Source organism: Salmo salar, chromosome 15 (genome assembly GCF_965601325.2).
Source record: "Salmo salar chromosome 15, fSalSal1, whole genome shotgun sequence".
In the NCBI taxonomy this organism is placed as follows: domain Eukaryota; kingdom Metazoa; phylum Chordata; class Actinopteri; order Salmoniformes; family Salmonidae; genus Salmo; species Salmo salar.
Window position 1 is genome coordinate 70,771,483 of NC_138305.1, and position 24,615 is coordinate 70,796,097.

General features: G+C 45.0%; 1 protein-coding gene across 2 annotated transcripts in view; it reads left to right on the forward strand.

Annotated features, from left to right (window-relative positions):
• Positions 1 to 6,394: 6,394 nt before the first annotated feature.
• Positions 6,395 to 24,615, forward strand: part of adcy6a (adenylate cyclase 6a) — a 55,245-nt gene continuing 37,024 nt past the window's right edge. Inside the window, exons 1-3 of one of the 2 annotated variants that reach the window (XM_014145539.3) lie at positions 6,395 to 6,649; positions 11,793 to 12,017; positions 12,253 to 13,165. In XM_014145539.3, coding sequence (XP_014001014.3) covers positions 12,254 to 13,165 — 912 coding nt within the window. In that variant the 5' untranslated portion in view covers positions 6,395 to 6,649; positions 11,793 to 12,017; position 12,253. Of the gene's footprint in view, positions 6,650 to 11,792; positions 12,018 to 12,252; positions 13,166 to 24,615 lie in introns of those variants that run through there. The other variant, XM_082962005.1, reaches the window with a different exon arrangement.

The window sequence follows — 24,615 nt, forward strand, 5'->3', positions numbered from 1 at the left end:
GAACAGGGCAGCACGGCTGGCCCTTGGATGTACACACAGAGCAAACATTAATAATATGCATGTAAATCTCTCCTGGCCAAATTGGAGGAGAGATTGACTTCATCACTACTTGTATTTGTGAGAGGTATTGACATGTTGAAAGCACCAAGCTGTTCTGTTTAAACAACTAACACACAGCTCAGACACCCATGCATACCCCACAAGACATGCCACCCGAGGTCTCTTCACAGTCCCCAAGTCCAGAACAGACTATGGTAGGTGCACAGTACTACATAGAGCCATGACTACATGGAACTATATTCCACATCAGGTAACTGATGCAAGCAGTAGAATCAGATTTTAAAAAACAGATAAAAATACACCTCATGGAACAGCGGGGACTGTGCAGCAACACAAACATAGGCACATGTATACACACATGATAACATACGCACTATACACACACGCACACATATATTTTGTGTTGTAGATATGTGGTAGTAGAGTAGGGGCCTGAGGGCACACACTTAGTGTGCTGTGAAATCTATTTTGAATGTTCTGTAATGTTTAAAAATTGTATTACTGCCTTAATTTTTCCGGACCCCAGGAAGAGTAGTCGCTGCTTTGGCAGCAGCTAATGGGGATCCATAATAAATATAAATCCAATTACACAGTCAAGGCAGGAGCATAGGAAACACACACACACAAACACAATAATAAAATCAATCACATTCCTCACTGCTATTCTGAAGATTGTTCCATAAGCGAGGTGAGAAGAAACTTAAAGATGTTTGAATACATCTGTGACCTGCAGCACCATCTAGCAGCAATGAGCAGAAAGTGATTCTTCAATAGCAACATCTAAAACCAATTGGTTCTCTTCAACAGAGAGAGAGAGAGAGAGAGAGAGAGAGAGATAAAGAGATTGAGAGAGTTAGTTGATATGAATTTATTTGGGTAAAAACATGTATAGCAAGATGTAAGTTGGATCCCCAGAGGAAAGCAGTTGAAAGTAGGAATTAAAACACTTCTTTCCAAAGAGGTCCTCGATGGTAAAACAAATAACGTCTCATGTATAAAATAGAGAGAGAAAGAGAGACAGATAGATAGAGAGAGGGAAAAAGATGGGGGGAGAGAAAGAGAGAGAGAGAGAGAGAGAGAGAGAGAGAGAGAGAGAGAGAGAGAGAGAGAGAGAGAGAGAGAGAGAGAGAGATGGGTCAGCAGTCAAACCTCAGTGATGGATACATATCAGTGGTTGGTGGTATAAGAACATCCAGGGGCAATTTCCTGAGTTTCACGCCTGTCACAATCAAACAGCCTAGCTTTCAATCACCTGATGATGAGCACTGTAGGCCACCAGGCCCTGACATGTCAGTGGTTAACAGATCCCATGTGATGTGGATGTGACAGCAGGAGACAGTGGTGGCTTATTTACAGCTGGGCTATGCTTTGTATTGGCAATCAGATCTGAATGGTTTCTTTGGCAGGGAGGAAGAGGGATGCTTGGTGGGTAACTTTGAATTGTCAATCATTGAGTATTGGGAGCACTGTGCTCTCTTCATCAATGAGCAGCCATTGGATTGAATTGATCCCTGACTGACAGTAATGTTATGATGATGATCTATTCTATTCAACCCCCACTGCCCTACAACAGACAGACAGCCAGGCAGGCACCCACACACACAGAAACACACACATACACACACACACACACACACACACACACATTTTATTTTTTGTTTCTTGCAAAAAGCATTTTTTTTTTACCTCGTTGTGCATTGGATGGTGCATTGGATGGTAGGTGTGTCATTTGTGAGAGAAAATGTGTGTAGCCTATCAGTAAATTTGCACTGTTTGGAACTAGTCAAATAGTACCAGAAAAAGGTGGCAGGCACTGCTCAGTCCTACTATCAGGCAACAGTGAACATGCCAAAGGCACCAGGTTGGCTGCAGAGGCAGAGCCATCAGTCAGCTGAGCGCAAGGCAAACACAGCTCTTTTGACTTTGACCTTCTAACGTTTCACTTCCCTCCACCTCAGGCGTTGGCTCAGTTACAGAGCACATACATTCTCTTTTCACTTGGTTTTTTTCATAGCACAAAAAAAAGTTTGGTTTAATTTGTTGTTAAGTTCATAGCACACATTTAACAGCTATTTTCAGGTCTCTCCAGAGATGTTTGATTGGGTTCAAGTCCGAGCTCTGGCTGCGCCACTCAAGGACATTCAGAGACTTGTCCTGATGTCACTCCTGCGTTGTCTTGGCAGTATGCTTAGAGTCGTTGTCCTGTTGGAAGGTGAACCTTCACCCTAGTTTGAAGTCCTGAGCGCTCTGGAGCAGGTTTTCATCAAGGATCTCTCCGTACTTTGATCCATTCATCTTTCCCTTGATCCTGACTAGTCTCCCAGTCCCTGCCGCTGAAAAACATCCCCACGGCATAATTCTGCCACCACCATGCTTCGCCGTATTTTATTAGAATATTTTTTTAATTTAACCATTATTTAACTAGGCAAGTCAGTTAAGAACACATTCTTATTTACAATGGCGGCCTACCCCAGCCAAACCCGGACAACGCTGGGCCAATTGTGCGCCATCCTATGGGACTGCCAATCACGGCCGGATGTGATACAGCCTGGATTCAAAAAAGGGACTGGAATGACACCTCTTGCACTGAGATGCAGTGCCTTAGACCGCTGCGCCATTCGGGAGCCTGTAGGGATGGTGCCAGGTTTCCTCCAGACGAGACGCTTGGCATTCAGGACAAGGAGTTCAATCTTGGTTTCATCAGACCAGAGAATCTTGTTTCTCATGGTCTGAGAGTCCTTTAGGTGCCTTTTGGCAAACTCCAAGCGAGCTGTCATGTGTATTTTACTGAGGAGTGGCTTCCGTACCATAAAGACCTGATTGGTGGAGTGCTGCAGAGATGGTTGTCCTTCTGGAAGGTTCTCCCATCTCCACAGAGGAACTCTGGAGCTCTGTCAGAGTGACCATTGCGTTCTTGGCCAGCTCTAGGAAGAGTGTTGGTGGTTCCAAACTTCTTCCATTTAAGAATGATGGAGGCCACTGGTTTATTGGGGACCTTCAATTCTGCAGAAATGTTTTGGTACCCTTTCCCAGATTTGTGTCTCGACACAATCCTGTCTCAGAGCTCTACAGACAATTCCTTCGACCTCATGGCTTGGTCTTTGCTCTGACATGCATTTTCAACTGTGGGACCTTATATAGACAGGTATGTGTATTTCCAAATCATGTGCAATCAATTGAATTTATCCCAGTTGTACTCCAATCAAGTTGAAGAAACATCTCAAGGATGATCAATGAAACAGGACGCACCTGAGCTGACTTTCGAGTCTCATAGCAAAGGGTCTGAATACTTATGTAAATAAGGTATTTCTGTTTTCGCTCTGTCATTATGGGGTATTATGTGTAGATTGATGAGGAACAAAAATTGATTTAATACATTTTAGAATAAGGCTGTAATGTAACAAAATGTGGAAAAAGTAAAGGGGTCTGAATACTTTACGAATGCACTGTATATACATTACCAGTCAAAAGTTTGGACACACCTATTCATTGAAGGGTTTTTCTTTATTTTTACTATTTTCTACATTGTAGAATAATAGTGAAGACATCAAACTATGAAATAACACATATGGAATCATGTAGTAACTAAAAAAGTGTTAAACAAATCAAAATATATTTTATATTTGAGATTCTTCAAGGTAGCCACCCTTTGCCTTGATAACAGCTTTGCATACTCTTGGCATTCTCTCAACCAGCTTCATGAGGAATGCTTTTCAAACAGTCTTGAAGGAGTTCCCACATATGCTGAGCACTTGTTGGCTGCTTTTCCTTCAATTGGGTTGAGGTCAGGTGATTCTGGAGGCCAAGTTATCTGATCAGGCACTCCATCACTCTCCTTCTTGGTCAAATAGCCCTTACACAGCGTGGGATGAGTTGGGTCATATATATATATATACACTGCTCAAAAAAATAAAGGGAACACTTAAACAACACATCCTAGATCTGAATGAAAGAAATAATCTTATTAAATACTTTTTTCTTTACATAGTTGAATGTGCTGACAACAAAATCACACAAAAATAATCAATGGAAATCCAATTTATCAACCCATGGAGGTCTAGATTTGGAGTCACACTCAAAATTAAAGTGGAAAACCACACTACAGGCTGATCCAACTTTGATGTAATGTCCTTAAAACAAGTCAAAATGAGGCTCAGTAGTGTGTGTGGCCTCCATGTGCCTGTATGACCTCCCTACAATGCCTGGGCATGCTCCTGATGAGGTGGCGGATGGTCTCCTGAGGGATCTCCTCCCAGACCTGGACTAAAGCATCCGCCAACTCCTGGACAGTCTGTGGTGCAACGTGGCGTTGGTGGATGGAGCGAGACATGATGTCCCAGATGTGCTCAATTGGATTCAGGTCTGGGGAACGGGCGGGCCAGTCCATAGCATCAATGCCTTCCTCTTGCAGGAACTGTTGACACACTCCAGCCACATGAGGTCTAGCATTGTCTTGCATTAGGAGGAACCCAGGGCCAACCACACCAGCATATGGTCTCACAAGGGGTCTGAGGATCTCATCTCGGTACCTAATGGCAGTCAGGCTACCTCTGGCGAGCACATGGAGGGCTGTGCGGCCCCCCAAAGAAATGCCACCCCACACCATGACTGACTCACCGCCAAACCGGTCATGCTGGAGGATGTTGCAGGCAGCAGAACGTTCTCCACGACGTCTCCAGACTCTGTCACGTCTGTCACGTGCTCAGTGTGAACCTGCTTTCATCTGTGAAGAGCACAGGGCGCCAGTGGCGAATTTGCCAATCTTGGTGTTCTCTGGCAAATGCCAAACGTCCTGCACGGTGATGGGCTGTAAACACAACCCCCACCTGTGGACGTCGGGCCCTAATACCACCCTCATGGAGTCTGTTTCTGACCGTTTGAGCAGACACATGCACATTTGTGGCCTGCTGGAGGTCATTTTGCAGGGCTCTGGCAGTGCTCCTCCTGCTCCTCCTTGCACAAAGGCGGAGGTAGCGGTCCTGCTGCTGGGTTGTTGCCCTCCTACGGCCTCCTCCACATCTCCTGATGTACTGGCCTGTCTCCTGGTAGCGCCTCCATGTTCTGGACACTACGCTGACAGACACAGCAAACCTTCTTGCCACAGCTCGCATTGATGTGCCATCCTGGATGAGCTGCACTACCTGAGCCACTTGTGTGGGTTGTAGACTCCGTCTCATGCTACCACTAGAGTGAAAGCACCGCCAGCATTCAAAAGTGACCAAAACATCAGCCAGGAAGCATAGGAACTGAGAAGTGGTCTGTGGTCCGCACCTGCAGAACCACTCCTTTATTGGGGGTGTCTTGCTAATTGCCTATAATTTCCACCTGTTGTCTTTTCCATTTGCACAACAGCATGTGAAATTTATTGTCAATCAGTGTTGCTTCCTAAGTGGACAGTTTGATTTCACAGAAGTGTGATTGACTTGGAATTACATTGTGTTGTTTAAGTGTTCCCTTTATTTTTTTGAGCAGTGTATATATATGAGAGAAAGAGAAGAAATCTTCATGAGATAGACCTGGCTACCCAGGTCAAAATCAGACTCTGAAAACCAGCAGACACTGCGGCCCCCAAGGACCGGACCTGTTGTAGTTTAACCAGACAAAATTTGGTGTGTGGTATGATCATTAGATAAACATTGCAATCAGGACTTTGTGATTGGTTGCTGTAACACTGCCTATTACTGTCATACTGTTGTGTGCTATTATCTCTTTATTACTGTATGCTTACACAGCCCAACATCACGACTTGGTTTGATTTATACGCCCTCTTTCTCTTCTGTTGGTAAATTATCACACTTTGTAATCTGTTGGTAAGAACTCTTAGGTAACAGGTTGGTCATGACAGAAAGTCTATTGTACCACAGCAGGCTACATCACAGGGACTACATCACAGTAAGCTAGATCACAGTAGGCTAGATCACAGTAGGCTAGATCACAGTAGGCTACATCACAGTAGGCTACATCACGGTAGGCTACATCACAGTAGACTAAATCACAGTAGGCTTCATTTTTCCAACTACATTTTAGACATTATTCACTGTTTTGCATCCAATTCCAACAACAATCTTGTTGTCTTTTAGGAATTCTGAAATGTGCATTGGCCTGTCTGGTGTACAGGGTTTTTGAAATAATTTGGTGTTGGGCATCCGATGGTGGTTTATCTGGCATCTGGCTTGGAACTAACCATCACGACCTTTCCTCGACACACAAAGTAACAGGTGAGAAAAATAATGGAGTTCGTAGTCTGTGTTATGGTTCCTACAGAGCCAAGCACTGTTTCATACAGAGCTGCGCCTCTAGAGGGAGTTGCGAGATGCTGAGCGGAAGACAGCTGAAGAGTGTGAGCGGTGGTGCTTCTAAGCTTGGAGAGAGGGGGAGAGGCAGGCAAAGGAGAAAGAAAACATCAGAAGAGGCGCAACGAGAGCGATATTGTGCGTTTATGTCTGTTTGTCATCACTGGACTGATCCCCCATTCTGACCACTCAAACCGTCAACGGTACCAGTGACTTCAATTCGGCCTATCCTGCCCAATATTGGTTTGTCTCATGCGGTCTAGTTTGGAGGGAAAGAAGCGAGAAGGATGATCACGGTGAGTCCTCTTTCCAGCGTGATCCGGCCGAGTATGCGCATGTTTAATAATGTAGGCTTCTTTATGCTGTTTAGGGAAGGCCAGACCTTACTAATGCTATCGTACACCCATTTGATTTGAGAAACGGGATTATTGCAATTCCATCAGTGCGTAATTGAGGGGAGTCGGCAGAATTGTATTTTATTAATATAGGGGTTGTGCGCCTGATACCTCTGTTTTTCGCAGTAGTGGCCCAGTGGGCTAATCGATCAGTGTTTCTTACGGCTCAATAATGTCAATAGCCCTGTATAAGCACTGATATTCAAAAAAAAAAAACATACAGTTAACGTTATAGGCTCTAATATCTTGATTTTTAAAATCGATGAGTTTGCAGGTTAGAGAAGCACACTAAAATGACTGCTGCCGTCTAGGCATCGCTGTCATAGCCACTAACTCAAAGGTCGCAGCTGCAGGAGGTACACGTCTAGAATGAATTACCAACCGCAGCACTTCTGTTTGTTGCCATGTTCGAGTTATTTAAAATGAAATATAGGCTAGGTCATCATAGTAGGAAGTTAAAAAAAAATTAATGATAGGCTAATGTTTTTGTAGGTTAGCCTACTGATGAGCCAGCCCTACAAAACAACAAATAAGGTGATGTGATGCGTTGGAATGTGGAATAGTGGCCCCTCAAGTCCACCAGATCCATCAAACTCTTTGCATTCTGGCAGAAGTGATTCATTGTCAATGGATGCAGTGTGTTCCTTGTACCGCAGCCGCTCAACAATTTCAACTCGTGCTCTGCTTTACCGTGCGGTGGTACTAACGGAAGCTTGGTTTTAGCTAGTTGAAAAGCGAAGCACGTGCTTCAAGTACGGCGAATGTGGGCTAGACATCCGGCAAAACAAAACACTTAGGCATCTGATGGACTTCGGGCATGACAGTCCACAGTTTGTATTGCCTGTCATGTGTTTATTGATTCATGGCATTTGTTTTGTCAGGGCCTGAGGCATGCTTGAATTTCCTCTCCCCTCTCTGGTTGAACAACAAGACACATAAAACTACTTGGCGGGCGGGTGTGACATGCAACACTGTAGCCTACAAGTAAACTAGTCGCACACCGCTACTGTACAAAACACACCGTCAAAATGGTAATAGCTGTGATCTCTGTTATGGTTGTCACATAGGCAACACTGGACAGTTATGTAACGAGTGTGTGAATGCCGGCGATAATATAGCCCTCACATAGCCTTTGGATACACTCTTATTCTATGTTATTAGGCTACACGGATGTTAGGCCTAGATACCATTTATAAAACATTTAGTCTATGCTGACATTACATTTTACATTTTACATTGGCTATTCATTTAACCAGTCTGCAATAAAAAATAGTCTATAACAGACATTATAAACTGGGTGGTTCGAGCCCTGATTGCTGATTGGCTAACAGCCGTGGTATATCAGACGTATACCACTGGTATGGCAAAACATTTATTTTTACTGCTCTAATTACGTTGGTAACCAGTTTATAATAGCAGTAAGGCACCTCGGGGGTTGGGGTATATGGCAAAGAGCTGTATCCAGGCACTCCCCTTAGCCGTGGTATATTGGCCATATATCACACCTCCTCGTGCATTATTGCTTAAATATGGCTGATGATGCGATTATCAAATATGTATTTACTTTGATGCGCTCCTCATAGGCTACAGCACAGTAGACTAAGCGAATAGAAATATAAGCTGTAATAGAAAAACTGAAATAAGGATCTGATTAATAACAATTACGAATAGATGCCAATCTCAATGCACACGCTGTTTGCATTATGTAACGCCAGTGTGTCGCTGTCCGGTCGGTATGTCGTGCAAACGTCCCTAAGGAATAGCCCCCCCCCCCCATAGCCCCCTCTACATTCTGTCCTAAAAGCGCTAGAGAGGTGGGAAAGGATTCACGCAGTATGTGTACAGCCACATAAAATCAGAGATAATTGTAGTTCTTGAACGCCGTAACGATTGGCAAAGTCAAAACATTTGCAATGGGGGCACTGGACGACCTTGTGCACGGGAGAGAACGGAGTTTTCGGAGCTGGAGGGGCTGTAGTAGCGTCCATTGACTGAAGGCAAATCTCATTGAACTCTCTTGATCCACCAGAAGCCACAATCAGCAGCCTGGACGGATACGTGCCAGAGAAGGCATACTAGCCATCAGGAATAAATTCTATTTTTGCTTCAACAACACAACATGCCTTCCACACAACATGCCTTCCGACATGAGCGCCTGCTCATGTTCCCAGTTCCCACTAAAAATATGCAACGATAGGCGACAGCAGCACATCAGCGTTGCGTTAAGTTGATAGAAGCCGTTCTGCACATTCAAGAGCTCGGGTTTTTTTGAGGCCTGTCTGTCCCTGCTATGTTCAGCTGATGCTAGCCTAATGTAGGTAATACTTATGGGACGACATCAGCTTTGATACTGAAGAGTCGTGATGGTGATCAATCTAATTATTCGGATCATTTTTATGATGTTAAAGGCAATGTGTTCTTTTGTTCTGCTGATTTAGGGAGAACTAGACATACAGTAGCCTAATAATTATATATAACCATATAGTAATAATAAATAATTATGTAAACCATACGCATATATGCCTTAGCTAGAGGTTGAACTAGTCTTACTATTATCGTGGATGGGTAGGCCTATAGCTCTTCACAGATGGTAAATCACTAGTAGTGATTTGTAAGGTAAAGCACCTTTAACACGTTAGAAAAGCCTATAATGGGGATTCTCTTTCAATGTGCAATTTATATCAGTGGCTAGATTTGTTGTGCTTGTGCCCAAATAGACCTCAATTTACAGGATTGAGGAGAATCCCTTCTTTATCTAATTGATTCAGGAAATGTAAGTCTGATGGGTCATTAGCCTTGATGGTGTACAGTGCCTTGCAAAAGTATTCATCCCCCTTGGCGTTTTTCCCATTTTGTTGCATTACAACCTGTAATTTAAATAGATTTTTATTTGGATTTCATGTCATGGACATACACAAAATAGTCCAAATTGGTGAAGTGAAATGAAAAAAAATAACTTGTTTCAAAAAATTATATAAAAATACAAAACTGAAAAGTGGTGCATGCATATGTATTCACCCCCTTCGCTATGAATCCCCTAAAATAAGATATGGTGCAGCCAATTACCTTCAGAAGTCACATAATTAGATAAATAAGGTCCACCTGTGTGTAATTTAAGTGTCACATGATCTCAGTATATATACAGCTGTTCTGAAAGGCCCCAGAGTCTGCAACACCACTAAGCAAGGGGCACCACCAAGAAAGTGGCACCATGAAGACCAAGGAGCTCTCCAAACAGGTCAGGGACAAAGTTCTGGAGAAGTACAGATCAGGGTTGGGTTATAAAAAAATATCAGAAACTATGAACATCCCACGGAGCACCATTAAATCCATTATAAAAAAATGGAAAGAACATGGCACCACAACAAACCTGCCAAGAGAGGACCACCCACCAAAACTCACAGACCAGGCAAGGAGGGAAATAATCAGAGCGGCAACAAAGAGACCAAAGATAACCCAGAACACAGCAGAGATTGGAGTATCTGTCCAAAGGACCACTTTAAGCCTTACACTCCACAGAGCTGGGCTTTACGAAATAGTGGTCAGAAAAAGCCATTGCTTAAAGAAAGAAATAAGCAAACACGTTTGGTGTTCGCCAAAAGGCATGTGGGAGACTCCCCCAACATATGGAAGAAGGTACTCTGGTCAGATGAGACTAAAATTGAGCTTTTTGGCCATCAAGGAAAACGCTATGTGTGGCGCAAACCCAACACCTCTCATCATCCCGAGAACACCATTCCCACAGTGAAGCATGGTGGTGGCAGCATCATGCTGTGGGGTTGTTTTTCATCGGCAGGGACTGGGAAACTGGTCAGAATTGAAGGAATGATGGATGGTGCTAAATACAGGGAAATTCTTGAGGGAAACCTGTTTCAGTTTTCCTTCCAGAGATTTGAGATTGGGACGGAGGTTCACCTTCCAGCAGGACAATGACCCTAAACATATTGCTAAAGCAACACTCGAGTGGTTCAAGGGGAAACCTTTAAATGTCTTGGAATGGCCTAGTCGAAGCCCAAACCTCATACCACAGATTCACAATTGGATTGACTTAAAGATTGCTGTACACCAGCAGAACCCATCCAACTTGAAGGAGCTGGAGCAGTTTTGCCTTGAATAATGGGAAAAAAACCCAGTGGCTAGATGTGCCAAGCTTATAGAGACATACCCCAAGAGACTTGCAGCTGTAGTTGCTGCCAAAGGTGGCTCTACAAAGTATTGACTTTGGGGGGGGTGAATAGTTCAAGTGGGGGGGGGGGGGGGGGGGGGGGTGAATAGTGCGCGCTCAAGTTTTCAGTTTTTTTTGTCTTATTTCTTGTTTGTTTCACAATAAAAAATATTTTGCATCTTCGAAGTGGTAGGCATGTTGTGTAAATCAAATGATACAACCCCCCCAAAAAATCTATTTTAATTCCAGGTTGTAAGGCAACAAAATAGGAAAAATGCCAAGGGGGGGTGAATACTTCCGCAAGCCACTGTAAGGGGTTAGTTGCTCGGAATCAAAGTTGCCACTAAACCACAGATCTAGGTCCAGCTTGTCCTACCCTAATCTGTATTGGTAAACAGACGGAGGAGGGTAGTGATACAGGATGTCCATGATGGTTGCCCAATCTGATTAGTTTCCTGTGATCTTGTCTTCATCAGTGAGAGAATGAGTCAGTGATAATATTAATGTCTTCTGTGTTTCCTACCAGTGATGCCAGGCTCCCACCACCTGTTATCTCCTTCCTCTTTACATCTAACGAGTCAAGCCACCAGACTGGTCTATGATGAAATGATAGACTAAACCTTGACAAAGGTTTAATTTGTGATGATTGTGGTGTTGTTGTCTGACATTTCTTTGAAGACATGTGTTGAGAGTCGCTCTGCATCTCCAAATGATGATTATATAACTTCCATGTATGACTTGTTTTTTGCTGCTGGCACTGACTCATGACATAATTGTAGGGTTAATTGGATTTCTGGTTTTCTTACAAACACAACTCTTACTTCTACTGCCCTTCTAATTCCACCTCTATTTGTGTGTGTTTTGTGTCTCTCCTCCCAGACTCAGAAGCCCTGGAGATCATAGAGTATCCCCTAAACCTTTCACACCACCTGCTAGGTCCGAAGCTCTGGTTTGACAGACCCCTGGACCACACCCACCCACCCAACCACACCCCTGCAGAACAGCGTCTGAAACCCCTCACTTCTTCAAACCTCTGCCCACTGGAATAAATGAGTGGACCTGCTGGAGAGGATAGGGCTGGGATATATACCAGAACCCACACAGGTAAAGTCCACAGTCATACTGGTGTCCGTAGAATAACAGGTGAACTGTTTTTATAGGACATTAGGTTAGGATAAGACAAGTCAAGATTGTTGTCTTTTGTGGGGGTTTTTCTGTCGAATTTTCAGAAAGACTGTTGCATGTCTAGTTAAAGTTGACGGATTTATGAATGATTATTCAAACTCTTAACAGCCCCACCTGCCCTACGCTGTGCTTCTCCCCCATCCCTCCTACACAGAATGTCCTGGTTCAGCGGCTTCCTAGTGGCCAGAGTCGACAACCGCAAGACCGTGTGGGGGGAGCGCAATGGCAAGAAGTCCAAGCAGAAGGGAGGCTCATCCCTCTGCAACCCGCGTTACATGAGCTGCCTGAGGGACCCGGACGCCATGGAGCCCCCCTCTGGAGCCCCCCTCAACCCCCACCACTGCGGAGGGGGGGGCGGGGGGGGCAACTTCGGTGTGCGCTGCATCTGGCAAGAGGATCACTACGGCAAAGGCGGCGTCACCGGTGAAGGGGTGGGGCTCAAATCTGTCGACCTGGGCTTTGAGGACGGGGACCTGAAGGGGAGGAATGGGGGGGGTGGCGGGGAGGGGGGTGACGAGGGCCTCAATGGGGGAGGGGTGGTGACGGCGGCAGACTGCTGGCTGCGGGTGGTGCGGGTGTTCCAGTCCAAGAAGTTCCAGTCTCATAAGCTGGAGCTTCTGTACCAGCGCTACTTCTTTAGGCTCAACCAGAGCTCCCTCACCATGTTGATGGGGGTGCTAGTGATCGTGTGCGGCGTGATGCTGACCTTCCACTGTGTCCACGCAACCCCGGACGTGGCCTACTCCTCGGCCCTCTCCGTGGCCATGGCGCTGTTCATGGCACTCATGGTTGTGTGTAACCGGAACGGCTTCCACCAGGACTACATGTGGATGGTGAGCTACCTGGTTATCGGGGTCCTGTTGCTGATGCAGGTGTTCGGCGTGCTGATGGTGGCGCCTCGGAGCGCATCTGAGGGCATCTGGTGGTCTGTGTTCTTCATCTACATCATCTACACGCTGCTGCCTGTCAGGATGAGGGCAGCCGTGCTGAGCGGAGGGGTGCTCTCCACCATTCACCTGGTCACCACCTGGCAGTTCAACCAGGAAGACGTGTTCCTCTGGAAACAGGTAGGCTTCTTGGCCTACAGTGTGTTATATTCATTTATTAAGATTTTCCTAAGGCTGCAGTGAGTGTCTGCACGCTGAGACTTTGTGGTATCTGGGCCTTCCTCTTGGGCCTACAGCACAGGCTACAATATTATTATTGTGTCAGTGCAGGCGACCATGTGGTTCTAGTCTGACAAGTAGAGATAGGCATTTGGAAATTATTTCACTATTAGAAAAATAACACAGTAGTTTTTCGGATATCTGGATAGTCGAAATACATGTGTATAAAAAAATATGAGACTTGCTCGCTCGACTCAAGAGAGAACCTGCTTGGAAGGGTGGGTGAAGGGTGAGAGAGGAGCAGGGGCCGGTGTGTGTGACTATGTGTGTGGCACGGAGGGAAAGAGAGAGATAGAAAGTAGCCAAACCGACTCATGCTAGTTAGACAAACTTTTTGCCGCCAAGTTTTATCTTATCACACCATCTGGTAGTGACTGTCTTGACTGCGTCAACTTGTTGTGAAGAAGCTAGCTAGCTACAGTCGCCAGCTAAGTTAGCCAGCTAGCTAGCTAAAGTTTGCAAGGCTAATTGAGGCTAACTGAGGCTATTTTGAGGCGTCCTTGCTTACAACTCACTTCACTTGCTACACATGGAGCCTCTGACTGTAGCGCCGCATTGATTGACCAACAATAACAACAAGCTACATGAGTGAAACGTGTGTAGGCTACCTGTGCAACTTTTTTTATGGGCCACCGCATACTTTTTTTTCTTCATAAAACGCAACATTTTATATAATGATCTCAAAAATGAATACTCTCCAAAAGTAGATCCAATACTAAAGTCCGTTCGGATATTGGAATATTCTAATAACCCTGCCCCTCCCTACTGACAATACATCGTTTTTTTGGCAGCTTGTATGAATGTGTTTCACTGTGTTTTGCTCAGTGGGTGGAACACTGTGTTTGTCGCTGTGTTGCCAGTAGATTTCTGAATGTTTTGTAGGCAGTCGGTGTATGTGTGTGTGTGTGTGTGTGTGTGTGTGTGTGTGTGTGTGGCCTACTGTATGTTGTTTGTGCGTCATGCCAAGGACCCAGGGGCTAGCTGAAGGTCAATGGGCTGAATGAACCACCTCGGCCGGCCGGCCGGATGTGTGCGTGTTTGTGTGTATGTGTCTGCGTGCACATGCTCACACTGGCGGGTGTGTGTGTGTGTGTGCCAGAGAGAGAATACCATAGCCCATAATACTATTAAGCCGTATCACTCAGGTCTCTGTGCTCCCACACAAGGGACACTTTGTGCATTTTTACAAGGGTGGGGGTGCTGTATGGAGGCTGAGGCTGGGTGCATTCTGTACTACTGTAACTGTTGTGTAACTGTTTATGACCATTGGGGGAAGGTATAGGAAAGGAATAATGGGGAGACCATTCCACGAAAACAATAAGGGGACACAAAAGAATGTTTGGCCTAGTTCATGTTGGAATATTAGTCGTTACAATGTTGTTTCCCCCCTTGATTTAAAACAACAGGATTTCTTCCCACTGGGAGAGTGCTCAGCCTCTGTAAAGGTTCACATTTTCAGAAGGCAATTGTACATGAAATGACTTCATGTCAGAATTCTAGGCTTTATATATACTAGTGACGGGGGGGAAATCGATACAGTTACATATCAGGGTATTATTTTTGATGATATATCGTAGTATTTTTGGGGACAATATCGCAATATCTTTTTTTTTGCGCTAGTCAGCTGTACCTGCTTCAATACTCTAGTATTTTCCCTTCAGATCTTGTTCTCCATCATCTTTTTAAATAGCGAGCCAATTTGTTTTCAGCACTTTGATTTCCACGACTCGTCAAAACTGATTTTCTAATTGGCTGTCTCTTATCCCTCTGCAGCAAACATGATGAGCGATATGTTTGGAACAACGAAGACGCAATAAAATCACAGTATCGAATTGCAATACGTATAGAATTATGAGAATCGCAATACATTGTATCCGCACCTAAGTATGGTGATAATATCGTATTATGAGGTCCTCTGGCAATTCCCAGCCCTGATATATAGACACTATAGACTCCATACACATTATATTTTGTAGAAAGCGTCATTGTTTACCAAAGGATGTTATTTAGGAAGAGGAAAAGGGAACCTCTTTGGTTACTATGAAAGAGAGCTAAGAGATAGTTTACAACCTGTCATATATTGAGGCTGAAATATACTAAGCTGTCACCTCTGACTAGACGAATGTCTATTATTGATGAGGCAGATGTTTGATTGTATTACTCAAGCCAGTGTAAGGAAAGATCACTGCTCAAGAATATGGTAGCCCACCAGCATCTGTGTAACGTCTCTATTGTGCTATATGGTGAGAACTGGGCTACTGGGTATGTGCGTAATGGGATGGTGTTCTCAATGACCCCCACATCATGCATGTGACACAAAGCACATAGTGTTTTGTTTGCTGTGCTAAAGTGAACGAGGCTCCCTCTGAATGTCATCGTATATGTGTGTACATGGCTGTACAGTAATAAAGTGCCATCCATCACTTTTATGCAAGTATTTCCCCTTTCTCCGATAACTCATTAACCTTGCTGGGATTCTGTTGGCGTCGTTAGCTACAGATAATGAATTTGTGAAATCGTTACGCGCACACACACGCACGCACACACACGCACGCACGCACGCACGCACGCACGCCACACACACACACACACACACACACACACACACACACACACACAGTGGAATGACATTGTGGTATAACTAGGATGTAGGGTATGTTGCCTGCCTGCCACTTGCGTGGCTGGCCTCACTCCGCCTGTCACTGATCCAAGCCCCCCCTGCTGAGAACATGGGCTGGATTAGAAATCTAGACCCAGGATGTGTTGGGGCCTTTGCTCTGCCATGGTCTATGTGGAAATAAGACCTCTTCTTCACTCACTGGCACTGTAGCCTTTTTACAATTTTTTTTAATCGCTTTGGCAGTGTTTTCACAAGTATGTGGTACATTTTCACAACTCTTAGTACAAAACTCCAAACTGTTCACATTTGTAACGCAGCCAGTCCTTCATTCAAAACATGTCACTGTGCATTAATTTGGATTGTAAACATTTCTCACCACACCACCGTTTATTCAACATAAGTTTATTGTGAAATGTAATGAGAACATGGGTTTAATCACCCAAACACAACATAAGGATATCTTCTCAATTTAGTCGTTTTAACTACCAGTTAATCCAATAGCAAACAATGTAAGATACTGTACGTGTTGCAAATCGCCCTTAGAAGTGCTGAAAGTAATATGCTACAGTACTGTAAATTACACAGTTTTCACATTAGGCAACACACTTACATTACCCAATAATATCTATCCAATGTGTAATCAAAAGTGTGCTCAAGGAAGACATTCTCTTCAATCATTAATGCAAAAAAAACGTTATTTTTCAGATATAATTGCAACATTGGTGTACTGTATGTAATCACATGTAAGAAATTAAATGAAACAAATGAAATTAATGAAAATTAAACAATGTTTAGCACGCATACATTTGCATCAAGCCTGTCTTGAGCATTTAGCCATAAATTCTCATCCACCTCACAGTGAATGTCCTCATTGTTCATGCACTGCGGGATAAACCTTTTGGAATGGTGAATCCAAGATTGACATTGGTCTGCATTGATGTCGTTGCATGCCTCTTTCATGGCCAGAAGGAGGGTGACACGCTCATGGGGATGGCGATTGTATACCTTCCACCTCCATGCTGAAAAAATTCCTCAGTAGGGTTGAGGAAAGGAGAGTATGGGGGCAGGTATAGATTGGGTTACAGATCGGAGATGAGTCCGAAACCATGCGTGAACCACCTCTCCATAATGGAACCTGACGTTCTCCCACACAATGACATAGGTGACCCCTTCACCTTGACAGGCCTGCTCAATTTCATTGAGAAAAACAATGAGGTTTGCAGCGTTGTAGGATCCAAGTAGTGGCCTACGTCCTACCACACCATCTTCAGAGGTAGCTGCGCAGATGGAGATGTTTCCCCCACGTTGTCCAGGCACTTGGACGGTCGCCCGTTGGCCGATGTGGTTCCGCCCACGGCGACGAGTTTTGGCCAGGTTGAAGCCCACTCCATCGACAAAGATATACTTGTGATGGTTCACAGCAGCATCAAGCACCATCACCTTCTAAAAATATATTTTGGTTATTTATTTTTTACAATATAGTTCTAATATGGAGTTGTCAAGTAGCATGTGCATCAAACAGTAACTGTAATACAGTATATAGTGGTGTACCTGAACATACTCGGCCCGCAATTGTTTCACCCGGTTGTTGATTCTCTCAAAAGGCACCAGGTAAATGTGTTTCATAGATACCTGCTGCCTCTTCAAAAGGCAGGTGATTGTTGGTAGGCTGAGGGATGTCACATTGGCCTAAGGTGTCATCATTCTCCTCAATGGCCTGCTCTATTTCGGAAGCCATATGTCATTCCTGGCCCTTACCATTTTCACCACTGCCCACTCCTGCTGGTCGGTCAGCACACGGCCACGGACACCAACATGGGTTCTTCTGTCAATTCTGAGGTTAGAACAGAGTATACTGTCAATAGATCATACTGGAAGAATAATGTAACATGTTTTGGGAATTTACATGCGTTACAGTATGTTATTTACTGTAAATATAATGGTAAAGCATAGTGCATATCCTGCAGACTTCTTGGTGAAATGTTCTCACGATCGAATTGACAAATGATCTTTTCAGATTGGGGGGGGGGGAACTAATCTGGCACCCTCTGTTTACCCCATGGTCAACCAAGATGGCCCGGACTTCATTAGACACAACAGTTCCACGCCGTTTGCCTCCCTCTCTCTGATGCCCACCTCTTTGAAAGGGCCCATACCCACCTCTTTGACCTCTTTGACAGGGCCCATACCCACCTCTTTGACCTCTTTGACAGGACCCATGCACACCTCTTTGACGGGCCCCTTGTACACGAGCTCTTTGATTTCCTCCTCTCCCATGCTGTCTGTCCTGTTCCATGTTGAAAGAAATTGCAAGTGTTCACATACCTTCTTTTATATGATGACCAAATCATTTAGCAATCATTTACATTACGTCATTTAGCAGACGCTCTTATCCAGAGCGACTTACAAATTGGTGCATTCACCTTATGATATCCAGTGGAACAACCACTTTACAATAGTACATCAATATCTTTATATCTTTGGGGGGGGGGGGGGGTAGAAGGATTACTTAATCCTATCCCAGGTATTCCTTAAAGAGGTGGGGTTTCAGGTGTCTCCGGAACGTGGTGATTGACTCCGCTGTCCTGGCGTCATGAGGGAGCTTGTTCCACCATTGGGGTGCCAGAGCAGCGAACAGTTTTGACTGGGCTGAGCGGGAACTGTGCTTCCGCAGAGATAGGGAGGCGAGCAGGCCAGAGGTGGATGAACGCAGTGCCCTTCTTTGAGTGTAGGGACTGATCAGAGCCTGAAGGTACGGAGGTGCCGTTCCCCTCACAGCTCCGTAGGCAAGCACCATGGTCTTGTAGCAGTTGCGAGCTTCAACTGGAAGCCAGTGGAGTGTGCGGAGGAGCGGGGTGACGTGAGAGAACTTGGGAAGGTTGAACACCAGACGGGCTGCGGCATTCTGGATGAGTTGTAGGGGTTTAATGGCACAGGCAGGGAGCCCCGCCAACAGCGAGTTGCAGTAATCCAGACGGGAGATGACAAGTGCCTGAATTAGGACCTGCGCCGCTTCCTGTGTGAGGCAGGGTCGTACTCTGCGAATGTTGTAGAGCATGAACCTACAGGATCGGGTCACCGCCTTGATGTTAGCGGAGAACGACAGGGTGTTGTCCAGGGTCACGCCAAGGCTCTTAGCACTCTGGGAGGAGGACACAATGGAGTTGTCAACCGTGATGGCGAGATCATGGAACGGGCAGTCCTTCCCCGGGAGGAAGAGCAGCTCCGTCTTGCCGAGGTTCATCTTGAGGTGGTGATCCGTCATCCACACTGATATGTCTGCCAGACATGCAGAGATGCGATTCGCCACCTGGTTATCAGAAGGGGGAAAGGAGAAGATTAATTGTGTGTCGTCTGCGTAGCAATGATAGGAGAGACCATGTGAGGATATGACAGAGCCAAGTGACTTGGTGTATATCGAGAATAGGAGAGGGCCTAGAACTGAGCCCTGGGGGACACCAGTGTTGAGAGCACGTGGTGCGGAGACGGATTCTCGCCACGCCACCTGGTAGGAGCGACCTGTCAGGTAGGACGCAATCCAAGAGTGAGCCGCGCTGGAGATGCCCAACTCGGAGAGGGTGGAGAGGAGGATCTGATGGTTCACAGTATCAAAGGCAGCAGATAGGTCTAGAAGGATGAGAGCAGAGGAGAGAGAGTTAGCTTTAGCAGTGCGGAGAGCCTCCGTGACACAGAGAAGAGCAGTCTCAGTTGAATGACCAGTCTTGAAACCTGACTGATTTGGATCAAGAAGGTAATTCTGAGAGAGATAGCAAGAGAGCTGGCCAAGGACTGCACGCTCAAGAGTTTTGGAGAGAACTTTACAAACACGCATTCTATTTCTGTAGTTCTCAAAATCCATATATAGTAGACAAACCAGTTGAAAGTCTATAGGTTTACCAAACAGTTAAGTGGTTAACCATTAAGCACAGTTGGATTAAGTGATGGTCAAATGTATTTAAACAAATGAGAAGAAAATCATATGAAAAGCATTGTGAGCATTGCATTGTGAAAGGCAATTCTTTTATATGAAAGGTATTTCTAGATGAAACACTGATTAGATTTGGTGAAAAAGTTACTGTGTGATTTTGTGTGTTGTACTTAGTCAATTGAAAATGGCTTAGAGTTTTGAAAATACAGGCTTTTTTGATGATGTGTTTTGAGTTTTGTACTAAGAGTTGTGAAATTTTACCACATACTTGTACCAAAGTGATAAAAAAATGTAATGTGTGTGTGCATCTCCAGGCCAAACCCTATCCCCAAATGCTAGACTACGGTTACAAAGGGGGGTTATATTACTGGAAACTTTAGAAGTTTACCAATAAACTACCAGAATTTTGGTATCTTTCAAAGATGTTATGTAATTTATCACAAGACATCTAGTGGCCCTTTTGGGTGCTGCAAATCAAATCACATTTTATTTGTCACATGCTTCGTAAACAACAGGTGTAGACTAACAGTGAAATGCAACTATGCAGAGTTAAAGATGAAAATAAATAAATAATAATACTCAAAATAATGACACAAGGAATAAATACACAGTGAATAACGAGTAACAATAACGAGTAAAAACAACAACGCTATATACCACTACCGAGTCGATGTGCAGGGGTACGAGGTAATTAAGGTAGCTACAGTGCATTCACAAAGTATTCAGACCCCTTCACTTTTTCCACATTTTGTTATGTTTTCCCCTATCAATCTACACACAATATCCCATAACGACAAAGCAAAAACCGTTTTTTAGACATTTTTGCAAATGTATTAAAAATAAAAAACTGAAATTATCCATTTACATACAGTACCAGTCAAAAGTTTGGACACACCTACTCATTCAAGGGTTTTTCTTTATTTTTACAATTTTTTTATATTATAGAATGAAATAACACATATGGAATCATGCAGTAATCAAAAAAGTGTTTAATAAATCAAAATATATTTTATATGTTAGATTCTTCTTCCTTGATGACAGCTTTGCACACTCATGGCATGCTCACCCAGCTTCATGAGGAATGCTTTTCCAACAGTCTTGAAGGAGTTTCCACATATGCTGAGCACTTGTTGGCTGCTTTTACTTCACTCTGCGGTCCAACTCATCCCAAACCATCTCAATTGGGTTGAGGTCGGGTGATTGTGGAGGCCAGGTCATCTGATGCAGCACTCCATCACACTCCTTCTTGGTCAAATAGCCCTTACACAGCCTGGAGGTGTGGCCCAAGCAAGTCTCTTCTTCTTATTGGTGTCCTTTAGTGGTGGTTTCTTTGCAGCAATTTGACCATAAAGGCCTGATTCACACGGTCTCCTCTGAACAGTTGATGTTGAGATGTGTCTGTTACTTGAACTCTGATTTGGGCTGCAATTTCTGAGGTGCAGTTAACTCTAATGAACTTATCCTCTGTAGCAGAGGTAACTCTGGGTCTTCCTTTCCTGTGGAGGTCCTCATGAGAGCCAGTTTCATCATGCTGCTTGATGGTTTTTGCAACTGCACTAGAATAATTGTATGGATTGACTGACCTTCATGTTTTAAATTAATGATGGACTGTTGTTTCTCTTTGCTTATTCAAGCTGTTCTTGCCATAATATGGACTTGGTATTTTACCAAATAAGGCTATCTTCTGTGTACCACCCCTACCCTGTCACAACACAACTGATTGGCTGAAACTCATTAAGGAAAGAAATTCCACAAATGAACTTTTAACAAGGCACACCTGTTAATGGAAATGCATTCCAGGTGACTACCTCATGAAGCTGGTTGTGATAATGCCAAGAGTGTTGAAAGCTGTCATCAAGGCTGTCATCAAAAATATATTTTGATTTGTTTAACACTTTTTTGGTTACCTGAAGCCACTCCTGCATTGTCTTGGCTGTGTGCTTAGGGTTGTTGTCCTGTTAGAAGGTGAACCTTCACCCCAGTCTGAGGTCCAGTGCGTTCTGGTGCAGGTTTTCATCAAGGATCTCTCTGTACTTTGCGCTGTTCATCTTTCCCTTGATTCTGACTAGTCTCCCAGTCCCTGCCGCTGAATAACATTGCCACAGCATGATGCTGCCACCACCATGCTTCACCGTAGTGATGGTATTGGCCAGGTGATGAGCTGTGCTTGGTTTCCTCCAGACATAGCACTTGGTATTCAGGCCAAAGAGTACAATCTTGGTTTCATCAGACCAGAGAATCTTTTCTCATGGTCTGAGAGTCCTTTAGGTGCCTCCAAGCGGGCTGTCATGTGCCTTTTATTGAGTGGTGGCTTCCGTCTGGCCACCCTATCATAAAGGCCTGATTGGTGGAGTGCAGCAGAGATGATTGTCCTTCTGGGAGGTTCTCCCATCTCCACAGAGGAACTCTGGAGCTCTGTCAGAGTGACCATTGGGTTCTTGGTTACCTCTCTGACCAAGGCCCTTCACCCTGATTGCTCAGTTTGGCCAGGTGGTCAGCTCTAGGAAGAGTCTTGGTGGTCCCAAACTTCCAATTAAGAATGATAGAGGCCACTGTGTTCTTGGGGACCTTCAATGATGCAGACATTTTTTGGTACACTTCCCCAAATCTGTGCCTCGATACAACCCTGTCTCTGAGCTCTAAGGACAATTCCCCTCTACCTCATGGCTTGGTTTTTGCTCTGACATGCACTGTCAACTGTGGGACCTTATATAGACAGGTTTGTACCTTTCCAAATCATGTCCAATCAATTGAATTTAACACAAGTGGACTCCAATCAAGTTGTAGAAACATTTCAAGGATGATCAATGGAAACAGGATGCGCCTGAGCTCAATTACGAGTCTCATAGCAAAGGGTCTGAATACTTATGTAAATAAGGTATTCTTTTTTTAGATACATTTGCAAAAATTTCTACACCTGTTTTCGCATTGTCGTTATTGGGGTATTGTGTGTAGATTTGATTTATTTAATCCATTTTAGAATAAGGCTGTAACGTAACAAAATGTGGAAAAAGTGAAGGTGTCTGAATACTTTCCAAATGCACTGTATGTACTGTACATATAGGTAGGGGTAAAGTAACTAGGTAACAGGATAGCTAATAGACAGTAGCAGCAGCGTATGTGGTGAGTGTGAAAGTGTGTTTGTGTGTGGCGACAGTATGCATGTGTGCACATGTTGCGTATGTGTGTGTTGGGTTGTCAGTGTGTGTGAGTGTGTGGGTAGAATACAGTGTGCGTGCATAGAGTTAGTGCAAGAGAGTCAGTGCAAAAAAAGGTTGAAGCAAGGTAATCCGGGAAGCCATTTGATTAGCTATTTAGCAGTCTTGTTTAGAAGTCTGCTGGGTTGGGGGTTGAAGCTGTTCAGCGTCCTGTTGGTTCCAGACTTGGTACCGCTTGCCTTGCGGTAGCAGAGAGAACAGTCTATGGCTTTGGTGGCTGGAGTCTTTGACAATTTTAGGGGCCTTCCTCTGACACCGCCTGGTATAGAGGTCTTGGATTGTAGGGAGCTGTAACTGGGTTGTACTCACCACCCTCTGTAGCGCCTTGCAGTTGAATGCCTTGCAGTTGCCATACCAAGCGCTGATGCAGCCAGTCAAGATGCTCTCAATGGTGCAGCTGTATAACTTTTGGTGGATCTGAGGGCCCATGCCAAATCTTTTCAGCCTCCTGAGGGGGTTGAAGCTGTTCAAGGTCCTGTTGGTTCCAGACTTGGTGCACTGGTACTGCTTGCCATGCGGTAGCACGGAGAACAGTCTATGGCTTGGGTGGCTGGAGTCTTTGACAATTTTTGGGGCCTTACTCTGACACCGCCTGGTATAGAGGTCCTGGACGGTAGGGAGCTCGGCCCCAGTGATGTACTGAGTTGTACTCACCACACTCTGTAGCGCCTTGCAGTTGGATGCCTTGCAGTTGCCGTACCAAGCGGTGATGCAGCCAGTCAAGATGCTCTCAATGGTGCAGCTGTATAACTTTTGGAGGATCTCAAGGCCCATGCCGAATCTTTTCAGCCTCTTGAGGGGGAAGGAGCGTTGTTGTTCCCACTTCACGACTGTGTTGGTGTGTTTGGACAATGGTAATGTGGACACAGAGGATTTTAAAGCTCTTGACCTGCTCCACTACAGCCCCATCGATGTGGATGGGGGTGTGCCTTCCCCTCCGCTTCCTGTAGTCCACGATCAGCTCCTTTTTCTTGCTGACGTTGAGGGAGTGTCACAACTTCCGCCAAAGTCGGTTCCTCTCCTTGTTCGGGCGGCGTTTGGCGGTCGACGTTACCGGTCTTCTAGCCATCGCCAATCCACCTTTCATTTTCCATTTCTTTTGTCTTGTTTTCCCACACACCTGGTTTTCATTTCCCTCATTACTTGTCGTGTATTTAACCCTCTGTTCCTCCCATGTCTGTGTGTGAGATTGTTTATTGTTAAGGTTGGCACGCTTCCGACTGGTTTGCGCCGGGTTTTGTTTTCCTCCTGCTCGGTGTGCGCCCAGTGTAAGGCTCCTAGGCACCTGCCCAGAGGTAAGCTACACCCCTTACCCGTTCCACAGCCTTGGTCGCACCTGTCGAGGGATTTCCTTACCGATCTTCCTCCTTCACAGGATAACACTACGATCCTGGTCGTTGTGGACCGGTTTTCTAAGTCCTGCCGTCTCCTCCCTCTGCCCGGTCTGCCTACGGCCCTACAGACTGCGGAGGCCTTGTTTACGCACGTCTTCCGGCACTACGGGGTGCCTGAGGATATAGTGTCTGATCGGGGTCCCCAGTTCACGTCGAGGGTCTGGAGGGCGTTCATGGAATGTCTGGGAGTC